Below are 23572 nucleotides of genomic sequence, written 5' to 3'. Positions count from 1 at the left end.
GTTCCCAAGAAAGCTAAGGTAACTGAGCTAAACGACTACCGCCCCGTAGCACTCACTTCCGTCATCATGAAGTGCTTTGAGAGACTAGTCAAGGACCATATCACCTCCACCCTACCTGACACCCTAGACCCACTCCAATTTGCTTACCGCCCAAATAGGTCCACAGACGACGCAATCGCAACCACACTGCACACTGCCCTAACCCATCAGGACAAGAGGAATACTTATGTGAGATTGCTGTTCATTGACTACAACTCAGCATTTAACACCACAGTACCCTCCAACCTCGTCACCAAGCTCGAGACCCAGGGTCTCGTCCCCACCCTGTGCAACTGGGTACTGGACTTCCTGACGGGCCGCCCCCAGGTTGTGAGGGTAGGTAACAACAGCTCCACCCAGCGGATCCTCAACACTGGGGCCCCACAAGGGTGCGTTCTGAGCCCTCTCCTGTACTCCCTGTTCACCCATGACTGCGTGGCCATGCACGCCTCCAACTCAATCATCAAGTTTGCGGACGACACTATAGTGGTAGGCTTGATTACCAACAACGACGAGACGGCCTACTGGGAGGAGGTGAGTGCCCGCGGAGTGTGGTGTGAGGAAAATAACCTTACACTCAATGTCAACAAAACAAAGGAGAGGATTGTGGACTTCAGGAAACAGCAGACGGAGCACCCCCCTATCCACATCGACGGGACAGTAGTGGAGAGGGTAGTAGGTTTTAAGTTCCTCGGCATACACATCATGGACAAACTGAATTGGTCCACCCACACAGACAGCGTCGTAAGGAAGGCGCAGCAGCGCCTCTTCAACCTCAGGAGGCTGAAGAAATTCTGCTTGTCACCAAAAGCACTCACAAACTTCTACAGATGCACAACCGAGAGCATCCTGTTGGGCTGTATCACCGCCTGGTACGGCAACTGCTCCGCCCACAACTGTAAGGCTCTCCAGAGGGTAGTAAGGTCTGCACAACGCATCACCGGGGGCAAACTACCTGCCCTCCAGAACACCTACACCACCCGATGTCACAGGAAGGCCATAAAGATCATCAAGGACAACAACCACCCGAGCCACTGCCCGTTCACCCCACTATCATCCAGAAGGCGAGGTCAGTACAGGTGCATCAAAGCAAGGACCGAGAGACTGAAAAACAGCTTCTATCTCAAGGCTATCAGACTGTTAAACAGCCACCATTAACATTGAGTGGCTGCTGCCAACACACTGACTCAACTCCAGACACTTTAATAATGGAAATTGATGGAAATTGATGGAAAAATATATCACTAGCAACTTTAAACAATGCTACTTAATATAATGTTTACATACCCTACATTACTCATCTCATATCTATATTTATATACTGTACTCTATATCTTCTACTGCATCTTTATGTAATACATGTATCACTAGCCACTTTAAACTATGCCACTTTGTTTACGTACCCTACATTACTCATCTAATATGTATATACTGTACTCTATACCATCTACTCCATCTTGCCTATGCCGTTCTGTACCATAACTAATTCATTTATCTTTATGTACATATTCTTTATCCCTTTACACTTGTGTGTATAAGGTAGTAGTTTTGGAATTGTTAGGTTAGATTACTCGTTGGTTATTACTGAATTTTCGGAACTAGAAGCACAAGCATTTCGCTACACTTGCATTAACATCTGCTAACCATGTGTATGTGACAAATAAATTTGATTTGATTTGTCTCACAACCCTGAACATGTCAATGATTAATTTAAACAATACTATTCTATTAAACACTTCTGATGGAATGGAACCAGCAATGATAGACACATTTCTGTTTACTATTGAATGACCGCACCTCACACAGGAAGACCAAAACTAACTAGATCGCTCCTTTACAAAAAACAGAAATCGAAAAGGCAATTTCCTCTTCACAATCCGGCAAATCACCAGGAGACGATGGCTTTCCCCCTGAGTTTTAGAAGGAGTTTAAAGATGTGCTTATTCTTCTGTTGATGGATGTTCTAGATTTAGCTGTTGAGACGCAAAGCCTACCAGACTGCTTTTCCACAGCTATTATAACAGTTATACATAAAAAAATAAAGATCCTCTACAATGCTCTTCCTTTAAGCCGATCTCGCTCCTCAATGCCGACTATAAATCAATTTCTAAGGCAATGGCTAATAGATTAGAACAATATTTACCAAACCTGATTTAACACCGATCAAACAGGCTTTATACAGAAAAGATCCTCCACCAATAATTTGCACAGGTTATTCAACGTAATTCAGTGTGAAGAGTGATCCTAGCATAGCAGTATCTCTAGATGATAAAAGGGCCTTTGATAGGCTGGAGTGGCCATACTTATTCAAGTGCCTTGTTAAATTTAACTTTGGTCCTTCGTTTGTCAACTGGGTTTAGACTTTATACCATAAACCGCAAGCCAATATCACCACTAATGGCATGATGTCAGCCACATTCCAACTCTTTAGAGGTAGTAGACAGGGCTGTTCACTTTCCCCACTCCTTTTTGTGCTAGCCATAGAACCCCTGGTGGAGGCCATAAGAACGGATCCTGGCATAAAGGGCTTTCAGGTGGGTCAGATAACGCGCAACATCTCATTGTTCGCAGACAACATTATTTTGTTCCCCTCTGAACTGACCAGATCCCTCTCAAAACTACAGACACTTTTGGGTACATACAGCTCTATATCAGGTTACAAAGTCAACATGAAAAACTTCCACTGACTCGCTTTGACTATAGCATCTGTGAACGTACAGGTTCCTTCAGATGGTCGCCACAGGGGTTCAAATATCTAGGAATCACAGTTGACAATGACTTAAGAAATTTGGATAAGCTTAACTACTCTGTCTTGGTTCAGAAGATGGTGGATAACTTGAATAGATGGATAGATCTGCCTCTTACATTATTTGGGAGAATTAGCTGCATTAAGATTAACGTTCTGTCGAAGTTGATGTACCTATTTCAATCTTTAACCATATCCCTACCCGAGAGTTTCTTTAAGTCCCTTAACAATACCCTAAGATGGTAATGAACACGATGGGAGACAGAGAGCTTCGTCAAACCCAGGGCACAGCAGGTGTTTATGGGTAAAGGACCACAGGAGGAGGCAGGTAGCTGGGACCAGGGGCAGGCAGAAGGTCATACACACGGGGCCCAAAAAAGGTAACAGTACAGGCAGGGAAAAGGCTAGTAATGTCATCCGGGAGATCAGACAATAGGTAGATAACAGGAAATCCAACAGGCTAGAGTACAGGCAGGGAATAGGAAAAAGGTATCGTTAGTGAGGCAGGCAAAAACTATCATACACAGGAGGAGTAAATTACAGGAAACCCAGCGCTCTGAAGCGCAATGTGTCACAAAAACAAACAATACCTCACAATGATGGGGTGCAAAGAACTAAACTAAATAGTGTGTGATAATGACATACAGGTGTGTGAGCAGGTGATCAGAATTCAGGTGATTGGGATCTGGAGAGTGAGCTGCATTCAGGGGATCTATGTGTTTGAGAGTGAGTTGGAAGCAGACGTTACAAAGACAATTTGTATGGAACCGTAAAACTCGAACGGTGAGCCTGGACAAATGAAAATAGGATTATAGTCTAGGAGGTCTCCGTCTACCAAGTTTCAAGATGTGTTACTGGGCAGCGCAAATTAGATTAATTTCATTCTTATTAGAAACTGAACCAGCCCCTTCTTGGATTCAGATGGAAATATTTGCTCTTAATGAAGAGGTTGGGAGTAACATTATCTACAAGTGGAACCCTAAGACTATATCAATAAAAACTAGCAATCCCTGTTCCATCAATTTAGTAAAATCTTGATATGACATTCGTAAGTTATTTGGTCTTCTTCGATATAGGGGGCGCTCTTTTAATTTTTGGATGAAAAACGTTCCCGTTTTAAACAAGATATTTTGTCACGAAAAGATGCTCGACTATGCATATAATTGACAGCTTTGGAAAAAAAACACTCTGACGTTTCCAAAACTGCAAAGATATTGTCTGTGAGTGCCACAGAACTGATGTTACAGGCGAAACCCAGATAAAAATCCAACCAGGAAGTGCCCCATTTTTTGAAAGCCCTGCATGCCAATGACTCCTTATATGGCTGTGGAGGAGCTAGGAGTCAGCTTACGTTTTCCACGTTTTCCCCAAGGTGTCTGCAGCATTGTGACGTATTTGTAGGCATATCATTGGAAGATTGACCATAAGAGACTACATCTACCAGGTGGTCGCTTGGTGTCCTCCATCGCAATTATTGCGTAATCTCCAGCTGCAGTATTTTTCAGTTTGCCTTTGATGAGAAACCGACTGCCAGGAATGATTTTTCATCGAATAGAATTGTGAAAAACACCTTGAGGATTGATTCTAAACAACGTTTGCCATGTTTCTGTCGATATTATGGAGCTAATTTGGAAAAAAGTTTGGCGTTGTGTTGGCTGCATTTTCGTTTTTTTTTCTTAGCCAAACTGAGCTATTTCTCTTACACAAATAATATTTTTGGAAAAAATGAACATTTGCTATCTAACTGAGAGTCTTGTCATTGAAAACATCCGAAGTTCTTCAAAGGTAAATTATTTTATTTGAATGCTTTTCTTGTTTTGTGAAAATGTTGCCTGCTGAATGCTAGGCTTAATGCTATGCTAGGCTATCAATACTCTTACACAAATGCTTGTGTAGCTTTGGTTAAAGCATATTTTGAAAATCTGAGATGAGAGTGTTGTTAACAAAAGGCTAAGCTTGTGTTTCAATATATTTATTTCATTTCATTTGCGATTTTCATGAATAGGAAACGTTGCGTTATGGTAATGAGCTTGAGGCTATGATTACGCTCCCGGATACGGGATTGCTCGACGCCAGAGGTTAACAAGACTTGTCACCCAAAACACCCGTGTGGCAAAACAGACTCATGCCAATTATCTTGGATAGCAAAATATTTCAACATTGGCATGAGAAGGGAATAATGAAATAGAACATTGTTATATAGATAGGTACTTATGTCATTTGAGCAAATACCAGTTATCCAATTATCATTTATTTTGTTATTTACAGTTAAGAAACTTTCTCAGAAGCACTCTTGGAGATATGACTTTACCAAATCTATCAAGTATTGAACAACTACTCCATGATAACCATGACACATAGATATATAGCCAGAGCCAGAGTGTACTCATTGCCTGTCTGGGGGGGCGCCAACCCAGACAGGATGACCACATCAGTGAATCAACCCACTCAGGTGACGCACCCCCTCCAGGGACGGCATGAGAGAGCCCCAGTTAGCCAGTGACTCAGCCCCTGTAATAGGGTTAGAGGCAGAGAATCTCAGTGGAAAGAGGGGAACCGGCCAGGCAGAGACAGCAAGGGCGGTTCGTTGCTCCAGAGCCTTTCCGTTCACCCTCCCACTCCTGGGCCAGACTACACTCAATCATATGACCCACTGAAGAGATGAGTCTTCAGTAGAGACTTAAAGGTTGATACCGAGTTTGCGTCTCTGACATGGGTAGGCAGACCGTTCCATAAAAATGGAGCTCTATAGGAGAAAGCCCTGCCTTCAGCTGTTTGCTTAGAAATTCTAGGGACAATTAGGAGGCCTGTGTCTTGTGACCTTAGCGTACGTGTAGGTATGTACGGCAGGACCAAATCAGAGAGATAGGTAGGAGCAAGCCCATGTAATGCTTTGTAGGTTAGCAGTAAAACCTTGAAATCAGCCCTTGCTTTGACAGGAAGCCAGTGTAGAGAGGCTAGCACTGGAGTAATATTATCACATTTTTTGGTTCTAGTCAGGATTATAGCAGCCGTATTTAGCACTAACTGAAGTTTATTTAGTGCTTTATCCGGGTAGCCGGAAAGTAGAGCATTGCAGTAGTCTAACCTAGAAGTGACAAAAGCATGGATTAATTTTTCTGCATCATTTTTGGACAGAAAGTTTCTGATTTTTGCAATGTTACGTAGATGGAAAAAAGCTGTCCTTGAAATGGTCTTGATATGTTCTTCAAAAGAGAGATCAGGGTCCAGAGTAACGCCGAGGTCCTTCACAGTTTTATTTGAGACGACTGTACAACCATTAAGATTAATTGTCAGATTCAACAGAAGATCTCTTTGTTTCTTGGGACCTAGAACAAGCATCTCTGTTTTGTCCGAGTTTAAAAGTAGAAAGTTTGCAGCCATCCACTTCCTTATGTCTGAAACACATTCTTCTAGCAAGGGCAATTTTGGGGCTTCACCATGTTTCATTGAAATGTACAGCTGTGTGTCATCCGCATAGCAGTGAAAGTTAACATTATGTTTTCGAATAACATCCCCAAGAGGTAAAATATATAGTGAAAACAATAGTGGTCCTAAAACGGAACCTTGAGGAACACCAAAATTTACAGTTGATTTGTCAGAGGACAAACCATTCACAGAGACAAACTGATATCTTTCCGACAGATAAGATCTAAACCAGGCCAGAACTTGTCCATGTAGACCAATTTGGGTTTCCAATCTCTCCAAAAGAATGTAATGATCGATGGTATCAAAAGCAGCACTAAGGTCTAGGAGCACGAGGACAGATGCAGAGCCTCGGTCCGATGCCATTAAAATGTCATTTACCACCTTCACAAGTGCTGTCTCAGTGCTATGATGGGGTCTAAAACCAGACTGAAGCATTTCGTATACATTGTTTGTCTTCAGGAAGGCAGTGAGTTGTTGCGCAAAAGCCTTTTCTAACATTTTTGAGAGGAATGAAAGATTCGATATAGGCCGATAGTTTTTTATATTTTCTGGGTCAAGGTTTGGCTTTTTCAAGAGAGGCTTTATTACTGCCACTTTTAGTGAGTTTGGTACACATCCGGTGGATAGAAAGCCGTTTATTATGTTCAACATAGGAGGGCCAAGCACAGGAAGCAGCTCTTTCAGTAGTTTAGTTGGAATAGGGTCCAGTATGCAGCTTGAAGGTTTAGAGGCCATGATTATTTTCATCATTGTGTCAAGAGATATAGTACTAAAACACTTGAGCGTCTCTCTTGATCCTAGGTCTTGGCAGAGTTGTGCAGACTCAGGACAACTGAGCTTTGAAGGAATACGCAGATTTAAGGAGGAGTCCGTAATTTGCTTTCTAATAATCATAATCTTTTCCTCAAAGAAGTTCATGAATTTATCACTGCTAAAGTGATATCACGCATAGATATCACGCTGAAATATCAAAAATGTATTTTAGATTTGGACCAACAGAAGGCACTTTTTTGCATTTAACTTGTCAGTGTACTAAATTACAAACCTTCTGGCATGATGTTTGTGACTCCCTGGCCTTTATTATGGAGGTCCCTTTCCCTCTTGACCCTGAAATATACCTTCTGGGTAACTTCACAAATGTGAATTTGAGGAATAATTTAAAGATCAAATTTACAGAAATTGCCCTTGCCACTGCAAGAAAATGTGTTGCACTGACATGGAAATCCGATGCCCCTCTCCCAATTACAAGATGGCTCTCTGAAATGAATGTATATTCATATAGAGAAGATTACCAATGCTTTAAGAAATAAATTCAACTACTTTGGGAAAATATGATAACCCTTCCTGGTCTCTATGGAAACACTTCCATTGGGGTTGATGTCGATCAATGTAGCTATTGTCTCGCTGTAATGTACTGTTTGTATTGTTTTATGTTGATCTCTCTTGTCATTTGTCTTATTTAGTCATTATTAGTATTATTACAATTCTAATTCATTTTTATTTTCTAGTGTGTTATTGTTTTAGTATTATTTTTATTTTGGGGGGTGGGGAAGGTTGAGTGACCTTTTGTTGTAGTACTTACACATGCTGTATTGTATTGTTCTGTTGTTGAATAATTGAAAAATGAAATAAAAAAAGAAACAAAAAAAGAGGGAAAGAGAAGTGATCTCAATCCCACCAGTACCTCCAAGCCCTTTATCTAAGAGTTGCCTCTAAGGACGAGTGTTACAGTAAACTGGCATGGGTTAGGAGAGCAGATGGTTCAGCTGGGATGCCCTGTGGTGGTGTTCGTACATCAGGACGGCTCTCCTCTCATCTTTTCTCTGGTAAAGCGTCCTTCGCTCCCGCTCTCTCTCGCTGTGCTCGTCAAAAGCCGCCAAGTCAGCATTCTTTCCAAGCTGCCGCATTTCCATAGTCTTAAGAGCTTACATGGATGGCTGGCTTTCATTGCTGGCCTGGCCATCCGTCGGCCGCTGTGTGTGTGTGTGCGTGCGCGTGCGTGCGCGCAATTTCTCCACTGTTATTAATGAGCTTGGAGGTAAACTTTCAGCTAAAGTGATTTAGCTGAAAGGGTGATTTAACCCAAGGGTGTGCGTGCATGCCCCGAGGGCCTGACATCTGGCTCACCCGTAACAGAGGGTAATTGTTGGACCTCAGATCTGCACCATGTTCTTACTATGCACGTCCTTCTGTATTCTTCTTCTTCTCTCAGAGAGATATCTGCTTTGCTCTTAATTATTATGCACAACCGCCCGGCTTCTTAAGTGTGTGTTTAGACTCTGTCTGTCTATGTGTCTGGGTAAACAGAATGCAAACTAACTGTTTTTGGTGATGCAGCTACAAGTAATCAAACATGTTATGTTTGCCATGTCTTCACCCTCTCATTGACCACTCATTTAAAGCTATGGCATAGCGTAAGGGTCTCCTTTTTCTGTCTGATGGAGGTCACCGCAACAACATGGATCTCTTCCAAACATGTATCCCTTCCCCCTTCCCCCTATAGCTCTGTGTCAGGTCGTCTCTGATGATACAGGCTGGTAAAATATGTCAGCTTAGGACAATGTCCTCCCTATTTTCTAGAACACCTTCCTCACCAGGCTGTAGGACTTGCCTTAGGCTTGGCTGTGTGTTCTGTATGAACACAACAGTGTTGCCTCAACCTCCTAGCTGAAACACCAGAGGCCCCATTCAAATGAACCAAGAGGCCAGTGCCAAGAACATAATGCCCTTTCTTTCTCCCTGCTAGCTAAGGGGGCTGAAGGGAAGCTGTACAAGGAGTCAGTAGTGAGCAGACCTGAGGTCAAATATTTTAAATACTTTGAGCGTTTGCTTTGCTTTTTGGGAGTGTTCTATTAGTTATGTTGCAACAGGCAAGCTCAATCAAGTATTTCAAATGATTTCCAATACTATTGAACCCAGGTCTGCTCGAGAGCTGATTGAGAGTCGGTCGGTAAGGGCTAATTGGAGGCAGTAAGGGTTGGTGAGTTGATTACAACAAGTGGTCAACACTTTCCCTCAATTCCTGTTCCTCTACATTCTTAGAAAAGATGTGATATTTTCAAACACATCGGTGTGTCTAGTTAGAAACAGCACGTGTTGTGTTACTTTTAAGACAATCACCATGTTGGCACATTTAACACGTGATTTGTGTAGATTTTTAAAAACAGTGACATGTAACATGTAAAAAGTAACATGTAAAAGTAACATGTAATTCCTAACTAGACACGGATGTGTTAAATGTTTTAGTCCACATATTGTGTTGTATTCCACTTAAACTATCTTTAATATTCTGTAAATGACTGGGGAAGACGTGTAAAAAACAAAACCATTTATTACATTCATTTATTGCTCCATATACAAAATCTTATATAAAACAAGTTCTGTAAATGCAAAATATCATTCTTGAAAGATTTCAAACATAGGTAGAAACACAGTCCAGGGAAACCTACTCTGACAATGTTGTACCTGAGATCAGACTTTTGTTGGCTATGGTAATCATTTTTTACCTTGTTAAAGGCAAAGATCTACCTCTAATATAGACAGTTAAACTGTTACAGCACTCCCAATCACAGGTGGCCAAAAATAACTACCTGAAAGCCACATCCCCACTAAGCCATGCCTACAATATAATTTCCCAGTGTGCCTTGTCTTGTTGAGTGAATTGTAGAGTTACCACCCATGACAGTGGGGTGCCTGGACAACAATCTCTCCCTTAATGTGAGCAAGACAAAAGAGCTGATCAATGACTACAGGAAAAAGCAGGCTAAGCCCCCATTCACATTGACGGGCTGAGCATGCCCCCATTCACATTGACGGGCTGAGCATGCCCCCATTCACATTGATGGGCTGAGCATGCCCCCATTCACATTGACAGGCTGAGCATGCCCCCATTCACATTGACGGGCTGAGCATGCCCCCATTCACATTGACGGGATGAGCATGCCCCCATTCACATTGACGGGTGATTCAAGTTTCTTGGTGTCCACATCAGTAAGAAAATATCCTGATCCAAACACACTAAGACAGTTGTGAGGAGGGGCACAACAATCCCAATTCCCCCTCAGGAGACTGCAAAGAATTGGCATGGGTCTTCAGATCCTCAAAAAGTTGTACTGCTGCACCATTGAGAGTTGATTGAATCTTGGTTGAAAGATTCCAGAATTTCTGCTTATTCCCTCCCATTTTCCAAGAAGTTCCCAACTGGGATTTCTGGAAAAGTCACCAGAATTTGACATCCTACCTGCAAGTCACATTGTGCTGGCTTGCAAAGTGATGTGTAACTCCTATTGGAATCTCACCAGTGCTTGGATATTTTTATTTAACTAGGCAAGTCAGTTAAGAACAAATTCTTATTTTCAATGACGGCCTAGGAACAGTGGGTTAACTGCCTTGTTCAGGGGCAGAACAACCGATTTTTACCTTGTCAGCTCGGGGATTCGATTTTGCAACCTTCCGGTTACTGTCCCAATGCTTTAACCACTAGGCTACCGGCCACTCCAACAATTGTTTTTTTTATTCACACAACCTGCATTCAGAATGACTGCCAGGGTTTAGTATGTTGCATTACCACCCCCAACTGGACTATAATAAAAATCCATTATACTTTGTGGGAAATATGATAATGAGAATGATTATGGTAAAATTAGTCTATTTAGCCTTACTTCTTGAAAACTTGTCTGAAAGAATATGTCAGGAATAAAATGTTGCTATGTCTTCTCCGCATTTGCCTCAAATGGTCAGCTCATTCAGATAAAGAGTAAATTGACCTTGTTTCTTGTTTCGTATTCCTCCTGCTGACTGGCTGAGGCTCACTCCAGGCTGTCAGTTGTCACTTCACTTCACTTTTAATTGCAGGAATTGACTCCAAATGTGTTGAAACTTTTACATAAATGATGTTGTATCAAAACAGTGATTGTGTTTAAAGTAATGCTGCACGTGTCGGATCTAACCAGACACACAGATGTGTTCAAAAATAACATTATCATCTAAGAGTGTAAGGTCTTCTCTCTCTCTCTCACTCTCTATCTCTGTTTCTCTCTCTTCTCCCTCTCTCCAGCTCTCTCTCCTGCTCTCTGTCTCTCTATCTCTCTCTGTCTCTCACAGCTTAATTTCATCATTAATGGGTTTAGAATTAATTACCCCTCATTAAGCCCCTGTTTTACTGGGAGCTTACAATGTATTTAATCACTGTTTGGTTCCTGTGTGGTGTTCTGAGTGAGGGGGAGGGGTGTTGGGATGGGGAAGGAAGGAGGCAGGGGAGGTGAGGGGGGATAAACGGGCTGATTTGTTTACCTCTAGTCAGATCCTCTGTTAGAATCACAGGGGTGCGAGCTGTGTGTCTGGAGGGAGTGTGAGTTTATTTGTACACGGTTTAATGACCAGCCATTGTGTGGTCTGGTCTGTTAGTAGTAGTCTTAGCTCTAGAGAGGCTCTCTGCTTGTGTTTACTGCTTTGACTGACTCTCTCTCTCTCTCTCTCTCTCTCTCTCTCTCTCTCTCTCTCTCTCTCTCTCTCTCTCTCTCTCTCTCTCTCTCTCTCTCTCAAATTTGATACACTGTAAAAAGGATACTGTGAAAATGACAGTAGCTTACAGGCAACTCGGTGGCTACAAACATGTTCTATTTCATATTACAGTACACATTCTGTAATATAAATACAGTATCAAAGCAGGTACTGTGTAATCAGCAGGCACTGTGTGATCAGAAGGAATGAGTGGATGAATGAATGAAGTTCATTTTGTATTTCACAGTATTTTACTGTAATTACAAGGGATCAGTGCAAGCATGTTGGCTGCTAGATAAAGTGTCTACACATTGCATTTCTAGAGACTTATCAGAGGCTTCCTAACTGGCAGCGAATACATGGAAAAACCGACCAAAATGAGATGGCAAAATACTCAACCATTTAAGGTCAACTTATTCGTTTTTTCCAAAAATTATTTCATAATAAAAATGTTTAATCAATTTAGTTACAATTCTAAATAATAAACAATCAAACAAAAGCGAATCAATCCAACTTAACCCTTGTGTAGTCTTAACATTATATATACTCCCCTTGTCCTGAGGGTCAAAAATGACCCGCCTTCTCTAAACCCTTAAAATAAAGCAGCTTAATTGAATGTTAAACCCCAAATCTATTTTGCATGAAGAAACAACCTGTCATTCATCACAAACTTTGTGAATATCTGGGATTTCCCTCTTCACAATGCAGAAAGACTGCATTTAATCAGTGGACACCACTCGTTTTTATTACAACACACCTGTCATCATTTTTTTCTTTACTAAAGTAGAGGTTTATTATTATTATTATTACTTATTGCTAAGGGTACTGCATAGGTGTAAACATGTCTTTTTGAGCCAGAGAAAACACTTGTATAGCCTAAGAAAGTAGCAGAAATGTGCAGAAAGTAGTTTTGAATGCATTTTATTGAAGGGAAACAATAACAGTATTGAACTTTATTCGCAACATAGTGATATATTCTTATATACTGTACAATGAGGAATTCAACTACCAAATACTAGTCTTCTCACATTTTTTGAACCATTAACCCCACCCACAAGGTGTATAAACAACAACAATAAATAAGAATAAAATGAGATAATAGATACAAAACAAAAACATGAAGAACATAAATCAATCAACCCTAATTAGCACATGTAGGACAGTATGCAAGTGTGTGTGCATGGACTTTGCAGATGTATTTCTCACATGTGCAGCACATAGTATTTGTTTTACAGTTCTTCTTTAGTGGGCAGAATTGGGATCTCCTATTCTTGCCTGCCCCAGCTGCAGCCTTAAGTTGATTCAAGATTCAGCCCCCTGAATAGCTTTCACAAGCGCTGCAGAGGCTCCTGTGCAGGGGAGGCGCTCCCTTCTTTGAATGTGTGGGGTTACAAGTGCCTTTCCCAGCTGCTCCAGGAACACCCTCCTCTTGTTCCGTGTATCAGGCATCCAGGTAGGGTTGATCTTGTTCCATATCACGAAGGCATTGTATGAGGACACATCTATGATGTTATGGAAGATAACCAGGGGCCAGCGGGCAGTCATCCTCCTGCAGCTGTAAGTTACAATCACCTTGTCCAGGTTGTCCACGCCTCCTTTGTTGTGGTTGTAGTCCAGGATGATGGCTGGGATCACTGATCTGAGCCTTTTTGGGCAGTGTGCTCAGGAAGACCACATTCTTATTCCTCTTTGGGAGGTAAGAAACTAGAGTGGCGGTGGGGGTAAAGGCAAACCTTGATGAGAAGGCCTCTCTCCCCCCTTGTTGTGAGGAGTGCAGGGGGGAGCTCAGGCTTGTTCTTTCTAACTGTGCCAACCATGGTGAACTTCCTCTTCAGGAGCTGCTGGCTGAGTTCAATCAGTAGCACACATAATCTCAATTTCTCTCTCTCTGTGTGTGTGTGTGTGTGTGTGTGTGTGTGTGTGTGTGTGTGTGTGTGTGTGTGTGTGTGTGTGTGTGTGTGTGTGTGTGTGTGTGTGTGTGTGTGTGTGTGTGTGTGTGTGTGTGACCCTAAGACAATCTTTATACCCTGGTGGTGTACAGCTTTCATGGAAACAAAGGTGATGCTTCACATTTTCTAATATTGGGATCACTCTAGGAGAAGTCATAAAATTTCAAGTTGAAAAATTACCATTTAGGGGGTTTTCTCTACTGTTTAACGTAGTGGTGGGTCATGTTTGACCCTTAAGACAACACAAGGGTTAAGCTAATGACATAAAGAGAAATACAAACAAATTCATTAAATTTAAAAAACACAGGTAACATCAGTCCATCATTTAGTTAGACATGGTTGGTCTGGTGGAGTGGTTGACAGTGTGTTTGTATCTTTGTGTTGGGGAGGGGAAGATGTTTAAGGTTTAAGACTTGGTGCCACTCCAATCTGTCCTCTATTTGAAATGATGGTGCAGTATAATCACATACAAGTTAAATTGATACAGCATTTTCACTCACGGGTCCAACAAATATAGCCTCTTACAAGGCAAACTTAAAAATATGTTAATGAGCCAGAAACAACACAACTATGCACCCACTAGAGGTCAAAGGGTTTTTGGCGATCCAATGATACAGTATGGTACTGTATTCTGTGGGGTGGAATTACAGTACCATTCAAAATACAGCTGTTAAGGTTTTCTTCCGGTGAAAGAGAGGAGGACCAAAATGCAGCGTGGTTATCTCGATACATCTTTAATAAAGATAATGACAAACAATACAAAAACCATAAACGTAACATGTAAATCCGAAACAGCCCTATCTGGTGCAAACAAAACACAGAGACAGGAACAATCACCCACGAAACACTCAAAGAATATGGCTGCCTAAATATGGTTCCCAATCAGAGTCAACGATAAACACCTGCCTCTGATTGAGAACCACTCCAGGCAAACCATAGACTTTTCTAGACAACTATACTACACCACAATCCCATAACCTACAAAAAAAACCTAGACAAAACACAACACATAAATAACCCATGTCACACCCTGGCCTGACCAAAATAATAAAGAAAACACAAAATACTAAGACCAGGGCGTGACAACAGCAATTATTTGCCCTGTCCATAAGTTTCCCACAAAAATGATGCTGCAGTAAACAGTACTTTACTGTTGAAAATACCTAAATGACCATATCAATTACAGTTTTTCGATCACAGTATATGCTTGGTAAGAATGACATGGTCAATGTTGCCAAAGTGAAGTGATACACATAACAATTATAAAAATAACAGCAACAACAACAATAAGAATAGTAGCTATAATACTATAATAGTCCCTCTCTATGTGCCTCTCCCTCCCTCCCTGTTCCTGTCCCTCTCCCCTCCTCCTTTCTCCTGCCCCCTGTAGGCTATGCCTGGAGGCACGGGACCCCTACTGTGGCTGGGACAGAAAACAGAGAAGCTGCACCACTCTAGAGGACAGCTCCAACATGAGCCAGTGGAGTCAGAACATCACTGTGTGTCCGGTAAGATCCAACAGGGACCCACAGTTTCCCTCTCCCACCTAGCTCCTCATTGCATTTGTTGTCACTGGTGCACAATCCCCAATAACCCCATGGGACTGCCTGCCACATGGCAACACGGGCTGGCTGACACCCTGGAATACCTCCTGTCTGTCTGACACTTTAACAATTTTGTGCTATGTCAACTCTCCTCAGGGACCCTGGTCCTGGTGTGACATTGTTACAGTTTGTCCAGGCCGCTCTCGCAAAATCATTTTTGAGCCTCAAGGGTCTTGTCATGCAGTACCACATGATTAATGATGGCATCCTGTCCGTTCCAGTCCCTGACGCTCCAGTCTCTCTCTGCCCTGTCTGACTTTTTAGCTGAGGAACCAGACCACCAATGGCGTCTTTGGACCCTGGACGACGTGGCAACCATGCAGCAATGACGATGGCGACGGCACCAGCTCCTGTCTGTGTCGCTCCAGGGCGTGTGACAATCCCTCTGCACGTTGTGGTGGGAGGAACTGTGAGGGGTCCACCATCGAAGTCTCCAATTGCTCCAGGTATGTAGAACCACCAACCAACCACACCAATCTTACTCACTGTGTGTCCCAAATGGCACCCAAATCCCTATATAGTGCACTTCTTAGTCTCTCTGTGCATACTAGCATACTACATAGTATGAAGCAATGTATAGGGCAAGCATGCTAAGCAGTATGCTTATAATGCTAGTGTGGATATTGGACATCTGCTCTGGTCAAAAGCAGTGCACTATGGAGAATAGGGTCCCATTTCAGATGCATCCTCAGAAATGCAGCATTAGCATTCTGACAGGATAAGAGGTATGTCTACAAAACAGGGTTTTGATTAAATAATGTAGGTGACATCCAAGTTTCCCCTCAGAGGTCTTGTACCGTCTGTGTCTAAGGAAATTGGTCAATCACCATTACTGTGAGAGAACAGCTCTCAGATACAAAGTGCCAGCTCCTTCATGTGCAGGTAGCTGTGTGTGTGTGTGTGTGTGTGTGTGTGTGTGTGTGTGTGTGTGTGTGTGTGTGTGTGTGTGTGTGTGTGTGTGTGTGTGTGTGTGTGTGTGTGTGTGTGTGTGTGTGTGTGTGTGTAACCATTACAACTCAGACACAAAGTGGCGGAGCTCCTTTCATAGCTATGCCAGATTAAACCCAGGTCCAATTATCATTAGTGTGAGAGAACTGCTCATATACAAATTGCCGGAGTTGTGTGTGTGTGTGTGTGTGGGGCGGACCTCCTTTCATAGCTATGCCAGACTAAACCCAGGGTGGGGGAATTTAATTGTGTTTAGCCAGAAGTTGCATGCATACACCAGATAGGTGCAGTGAAACGTGTTGTTTTACAGGGTCAGCCATAGTGGTGTGGCACTCCTGGAGCAAAGGAATGTATTTCTGGTGTATTTCTTAGCTCCTGAGCAAGTGGTTCTCTTCCCTCTCATAATAACAAATGATGGCCATGATCATAAGTATGTTGATTGCTTGAAGGAAGCTGAAATGGTGTATTGGCATGTTTGTGATACTTTAAACCTTCATTAATAACATCACTTTTCTGTTGCTACAGAAACGGAGGATGGACACCATGGTCGTCATGGGGGCAGTGCAGCACCACCTGTGGAACAGGGTTTGAGATGCGCCAGCGCTCCTGCAACAACCCCTCGCCCCGACATGGGGGACGTGTGTGTGTGGGCCCGATCAGGGACGAGAGGTGAGAGGAGATGAAAGGTCTATTTGGGTCTATTTGAGAGAGAGCAATGTGAAGAAACTTTGGTTTTGTCATACTTTTATCAAATGTAATTTTTTGGGCAAATAATTCAACAGTGTTTGTTTGACTCAAAAGAGCAAAACTCTCAAACATTTATGGTTGGCATTTATGAAGGAATGACCTTTATGATTCATTTATGAGACATGATGTGCACTTTTCAGTAACAGTTTCTGTCCTCAGTATCTTTTGGGGGATGACAGTCTTAGGTAAATGTCAGCCCTCTTACACACGCCAGTGCCTCTCATGTGAGGCAGAATACAAATTTCAATTTCTCACAAAATGGACAATAAAGTTTCTCTCCTCTCCACTTCTTGTAGGTTCTGTAACGAGGGTGTGTCGTGTCCCCAGCCTATCTTCTGGTCCCTATGGGGTGCCTGGGCTAAGTGCAGTGCAGAGTGTGGAGGAGGGGTCCACTCCAGGGTCAGAAGCTGTGAGAACGGGAACAGCTGCCCAGGCTGCGCATTGGTATGAGACACACACACTTGCACAGACACACAGGCATCAACAAATCCATGCCATGCTTACCTTCCCTTTCATACAAGACTCCTTTCTCTCCGTGGGATGTGTGAAGTTACGGTTCAGCTCAGTTTTGACTGGTTTCAGATGACTGTTTGAGCTGAAATGCTTTCCCTCCTCTCCCCCTCCTCTCAGTCAAGTTGGGCTTCCCACAGTGGACTCTAAAACATCTAAACTGAGGATTTAGTTACTTTCATTATGAGTCCAATTAAAGTGTTATGAAGCAGCCAAATAACTCTCAGTATAAAATGGAGAAGAAAAAATATTTTAAAATAATTACCTCTCTTTCTCTGTCTCTCCCTCTCCCTTGCCCCCGCCTCCTCTACCTCTCCCCATTTCCAGGAATACAAGGCGTGTAACCTTGAGGCGTGTCCAGAGGTGAAGAGGAACACCCCTTGGACCCCGTGGATGCCTGTCAACGTGACGCTGGGTGGAGCACGCCAAGAGCAGAGGATGCGCTACATGTGCCGCGCCCAGCTGGCAGACCCCCACGAGCTGCAGATTGGACGACGCAAAGTAGAGACCCGCTTCTGCCCCAACGACGGCATGGCCATCTGCGAGACTGACAGTGAGTGCTTGTCAATCATAGCGGCTTTGGGTGTTGCTAGCTAACTCATTGGTGTGGCTTTACACCAAGTGAAGCATGGATGGAAAGGATGCACCTGTCCAACACCAATCATTATTCTCTGGCTATTCTCTAAGCATTGTGGGGGTAAAACTGCCCTGACACAGTCACCACACTGTATCTCCCCCTGGGTGATCAGACTGATCACTAGAAATATATGGCGATTTCAGATGTTTGAAAAGGTCTCGAGAACATCAATATATACCTTAGACCAATGCGCTACGGCAATTCACAATTCTCTAGCAAGCCGTGAGAATACTAATAATACTGATGATACTTGAAGGTAATAGTGAGAATACTAATAATACTGATGATACTTGAAGGTAATAGTGAGAATACTAATAATACTGATGATACTTGAAGGTAATAGTGCGTCATTTTGCATTATTTGGTTTTAAGCCTTCCCCAAACCTTAGCCCTAAACTTAACCACATGGACTTAATGCCAGCTCAAAGACAGAACTACATGCATTTTTTTAAAAAGGCACATGTAGCCTATATATCAATGCATACTGATATCAAAAACTGGCTAGGTCAAATAGGGGAGAGGCGTTGTACAGTGAGATGTAGCTTTATCTGTTTTTTTTAAACCTAGTTTGTTGTTTATTTGAGCAAAATGAGATGGAAGGATGTTCCATGCAATAAGGGCTCTATATAATACTGTACGCTTTCTTGAATTTGTTCTGGATTTGGGGACTGTGAAAAGACCCCTGGTGGCATGTCTGGTGGGATAAGTGTGTGTGTCAGAGCTATGTGGAAGTTGCCTGCAAACAATTTGGGATTTTAAACACAATGTTTCTTATAAAAAGAAGAAGTGATGCAGTCAGTCTATCCTCAACTCTTAGCCAAGAGAGACTGGCATGCATAGTATTTATATCACCCCTCTGATTACAATGAAGAGCAAGACTTGCCACTCTGTTCTAGACTAGCTGCAGCTTAACTAGGTCTTTCCTTGCAGCACTGGACCACACAACTGGACAAGAATCAAGATAAGACAAAACTAGAGCCTGCAGAACTTGCTTTTTGGAGTGTGGTGTCAAAGAAACAGAGCATCTCTTTATTTCGGCTAGACCTCTCCCCATCTTTAAAACCATTGAATCTATATGTTTTGACCATGACAGTTTACAATCTAAGGTAATGCCAAGTAATTTAGTCTCCTCAACTTGTTCAACAGTCACACCATTCATTACCAGATTCAGCTGAGGTCTAGAACTTAAGGATTGATTAATACCAAATACAATGCTCTTAGTTTTACAGATGTTCAGGACCAGTTTATTACTGGCCACCCATTCCAAAACAGACTGCAACTCTTTGTTAAGGGTTTCAGTGACTTCATTAGCTGTGGTTGCTGATGCGTATATAGTTGAATCATCAGTATACATGCACACACATGCTTTGTTTAATGCCAGTGGCAGGTCATTGGTAAAACTGGAAAAGAGTAGAGGGCCTGGAGAGCTGCCCTGCGGTACACCACACTTTACATTTTTGACATTAGAGAAGCTTCCATTAAAGAAAACCCTCCGAGTTCTATTAGATAGATAACTCTGAATCCACAATATGGCAGAGGTTGAAAAGCCTTAGCACATAAGTTTTTTCAACAATAGGTTATGGTCAATAATATCAAAGGCTGCACTGAAATCTAACAGTACAGCTCTCACAATCTTCTTATCAATTTCTTTCAACCAATCAACAGTCATTTGTGTCAGTGCAGTACATGTTGAGTGCTCTTCTCTATAAGCATGCTGAACATCTGTTGTTAATTTGTTTACAGAGAAATAGCATTGTATTTGGTCAAACACAATTTTTTCCAACAGTTTGCTAAGAGCTGGCAGCAAGCGTATAGGTCTGCTGTTAGAACCAGTAAAGGCCGCTTTACCACTCTTGGGTAACTGAATTACTTTGGCTTCCCTCCAGGCCTGAGGACAAAGACTTTCCTCTAGGCTCAGATTAACAATATGACAGATAGGAGTGGCTATAGACTCAGCTACCATCCTCAGTTGCTTTCATTCTAAGTTGTCAATGCCAGGAGGTTTGTCATTATTGATCGATAAGAATACCTTTTCCACCTCTCCCACACTAACTTTACAAAATTCAAGCTTGCACGGCTTTTCTTTCATTATTTGTTTTTTTATACATGAATACAATTGCTCACTCTTCATTGTTGGCATATCCTGCCTAAGTTTGCCCACTTTGCCAATGAAATAATCATCAAAATAATTGTCAACATCAAATTAATTAGCCATCTGATTCGATGAAAGATGGAGTTGAATGTCTTTCTGCCCATCATTTTATTTAAAATACTCCAAAGTTTTTTTCCATCATTCTTTCTGTCATTGATCTTGGCTTCATAATAAAGTTTCTTCATCTATTTGTTGAAATTAGTCACATAATTTCTGAATTTGCAGTAAGTAAACCAGTCAGATGTGCAGCCAGACTTATTAGCCACTCCTTTTGCCCCATCTCTTTCAACCATACAGTTTTTCAATTCCTCATCAATCCATGGAGGCTTATCAGTTCTACCAGTCAGTTTCTTTAACAGGTGCATGTTTATCAATAATTGGAAGAAGCATTCATCAAATGCAGCGTCTGGATGCTCCTCCTTAATCACATCAGACCAACAAATATTTTTAACATCATCCACATGAGATTCACAGCAAAATCTTTGTATGATCTTTTATATACTTTTTAAGCCCAGCTGTTGGAACTTTTGCTTTCCTGGATATAGCCACTATATTGTGATCACTGCATCCAATGGGTACAGATATAGAACAAAGTTCTACAGCATTAGTAAAAATGTGATCGATACATGTGGATGATTTTGTTCCTGTAGTGTTTGTAAATAGCCTGGCATGTTGATTAATAACCTGAACCAGATTACAGGCATTGGTTACAGTAAGAAGCTTCTTCTTGAGTGGACAGCTTGATGAAAACCAGTCAATATTCAGGTCCCCAAGAAAGTAGACCTCTCTGTTTACATCACATACACTATCAAGCATTTCACACATATTATTTAGATACCGAGTGTTAGCACTTGGTGGCCTATAGCAACACCCCAAAAGAAAAGGCTTTAGATGTGCCAAGTGAACCTGCAACAACAACACTTCAATAACACTTGACATAAAATCTTCTCTAAGCATTACAGGGATATGGCTCTGAGTATATACAGCAACACCTCCCCCATAAGCATTTCTGTCTCTTCTATAAATGTTACATTCTTGTATTGCTACTGATGTATCATCAAATGAATTATCTAAGTTATTGATTTCATGAACCTTATTTCTAAGGCTACATATATTAATATGGGATATTTTCAGCCCTTTCCTGGGTAGCTTATCAGAGATAGACATAATACTGAAAAGAGCAGACAAAGCAAGAGAAAAAAATATACATTCAGCAGTCCATTAATCAATGTGTGTGTGTGTGTGTGTGTGTGTGTGTGTGTGTGCGTGCTGCGGGGTTGAGGCTACGAACTCATAGGCTCTCATCCCTTCCAGGCTTCTGGGAGGGAGGGTGGACAATGAGCCTGTCATAGCGGATGTAAGCAATGTCCCCACGCTCTCTGGCAGCTTTCATGGCTGGGATCAGTTCTTTCCTCTTCTGGCACACAGCTTCAGGATAGTTCTCGTTGAGGAAGATATACGTTCCTCTCATGTTCTTGGCTCTTTTCAGAACAGCTACCTTGTCCTAGAACCTCAGGATCTTGACCACTATCGGCCTGGGTCTATCACCTGGGCTGGTGGTGGGTTTTCCAGTCCTGTGGGCGCACTCCACCTCAATCTTCCTGTGGTCCATCTTCAATTTCTCAGAAATCATTTCCCTCACTCTGTCCTCAGGGGGCGCAGGGTAGCCTAGTGGTAAGAGCATTGGACTAGTAACTGGAAGGTTGCAAGGTCAAATCCCCGAGCTGACAAGGTAGAAATCTGTCGTTCTGCCACTGAACAAGGCAGTTAACCCACTGTTCCTAGGCTGTCATTGAAAGTAAGAATTTGTTCGTAACTGACTTGCCTAGTTAAGTAAAGGTCTCATGTGGCAATTCTGCCCACAACTATGTTGTTCTGCCTTGATTGTCCCTCAAAACTGATATATCTTTTATTGTTATCATGGATTCACACACAGAACTGATGTCCTCTCTCAATGACTTACAGATTGCTGTTCTCCTGTTTTAACTCATCGAGCTGACCCTGGGAGAACTGCAAACTGTTCTGCAGGTCCTGTACCTTTCTGGTCAGGTCATCCATTCTTTTATTAGTAGAATTCACGAGTATTTGGACAAAACATTTGAAGCTATTTTCTTGTTGCTGTAACAACTCTCTTTTTGTTAGTTTAAGAGATCCTTCACGTGTGATGGAGAGACACCACTATCCTCAACGGTACTCCTGCCGGCTTTGGTCTTTGTCATGGTAGCTAGCAACTTAGGTTACGTTGTTACTCCTCGCAGTTCCAGACAGGGCAGGTCACAGGGAAGATTGAAAACAACAAACAGCAGGGATCTAGACCGCCACAAACCCTTGACAATCCACGGTCCCAGCCACAATGGCTAACCACGTTGCGGGCTGCGTTCAAGAAAACCTCACTAGCTTGATAATCAGCTAGCTAGCAGCTAGGCTAGCTGCAATGTCAAATAGCTCCGCAGACCAGTCCTTGGTCGGCAGGATCACTGGAAAGAGACCAGCAGTCCCAGCAACTGACGCCAACTGCTTATTAGTCCAAACTAAGAAGCTAGGTAGCTACCAATAACTTTCCAATACACTTATAAACAACAAACTTTCCAAACAAACAAAACCTAGCTCTTCCTCGTTCCACGTTCAACAGGAGGTGACGTGTATTGGGGAACAGGAGAAGAGGGGGACAAGAGAATAGGGGGACAAGAGGACAGGAGGACAGGGGGTCAGAAGGACAGCAGAAGGACAGCAATTGATCCCCTGGCCTGGTCTCAGTAATCTGTCCACTGTATGTGTGAGCTATTCCATAGACATATTATAACATACACTGCTACCGTAGTACTCTATGACCAGTGTAATGTAGAAGTAGATGTGATCAAGTGTATTGAGTAGACCAGTAACCTGTGTATTAACCCTTTCCTATAGCTCTGGTGGAGGACCTCCTGAGGACCCCTGTGGTACGAGTGGCGGGCTCCGGCTGGTCGTCATGGGAAACGTGGTCCGCCTGCTCCCAGGATTGTGCCAAAGGGTACCGTACCCGCAAGCGCACCTGTGCCACGCCAGAGGGCAAGGTTGCCCCCCCGGCCTGCAGGGGTTCGCCCGTAGAGTACCAAGACTGCAACTCTCAGGCCTGCTCAGGTAAAGGGGAAAGAACACAAGCACACATCCACAAACACACTGTTATGCACTGTTGCCTATTGGGACAGTCTTCAGTCTGGCAGGTACAGTGGGGCAAAAAAGTATTTAGTCAGCCACCAATTGTGCAAGTTCTCCCACTTAAAAAGATGAGAGAGGCCTGTAATTTTCATCATATGTACACTTCAACTA

The 23572-nt window shown here is 42.6% G+C and overlaps 1 protein-coding gene across 11 annotated transcripts in view; it reads left to right on the top strand.

The window, feature by feature from the left end:
* Positions 1 to 23572, top strand: part of LOC110501806 (semaphorin-5B) — a 289412-nt gene that overhangs the window by 245502 nt on the left and 20338 nt on the right. For all 11 annotated transcript variants that reach the window (XM_090216092.1, XM_036959221.2, XM_090216091.1 and 8 more), the window contains 6 exons: positions 15056 to 15173; positions 15534 to 15715; positions 16743 to 16886; positions 17261 to 17408; positions 17802 to 18027; positions 23171 to 23383. In XM_090216092.1, coding sequence (XP_090072218.1) covers positions 15056 to 15173; positions 15534 to 15715; positions 16743 to 16886; positions 17261 to 17408; positions 17802 to 18027; positions 23171 to 23383 — 1031 coding nt within the window. The remainder of the gene's footprint in view (positions 1 to 15055; positions 15174 to 15533; positions 15716 to 16742; positions 16887 to 17260; positions 17409 to 17801; positions 18028 to 23170; positions 23384 to 23572) is intronic.

This window comes from Oncorhynchus mykiss, chromosome 22 (genome assembly GCF_057628025.1).
Source record: "Oncorhynchus mykiss isolate SJ-2025 chromosome 22, ASM5762802v1, whole genome shotgun sequence".
Taxonomy (NCBI): domain Eukaryota; kingdom Metazoa; phylum Chordata; class Actinopteri; order Salmoniformes; family Salmonidae; genus Oncorhynchus; species Oncorhynchus mykiss.
The sequence above is the reverse complement of the archived record's forward strand: the minus strand, read 5'-3'. Positions and strand labels throughout refer to the sequence as shown.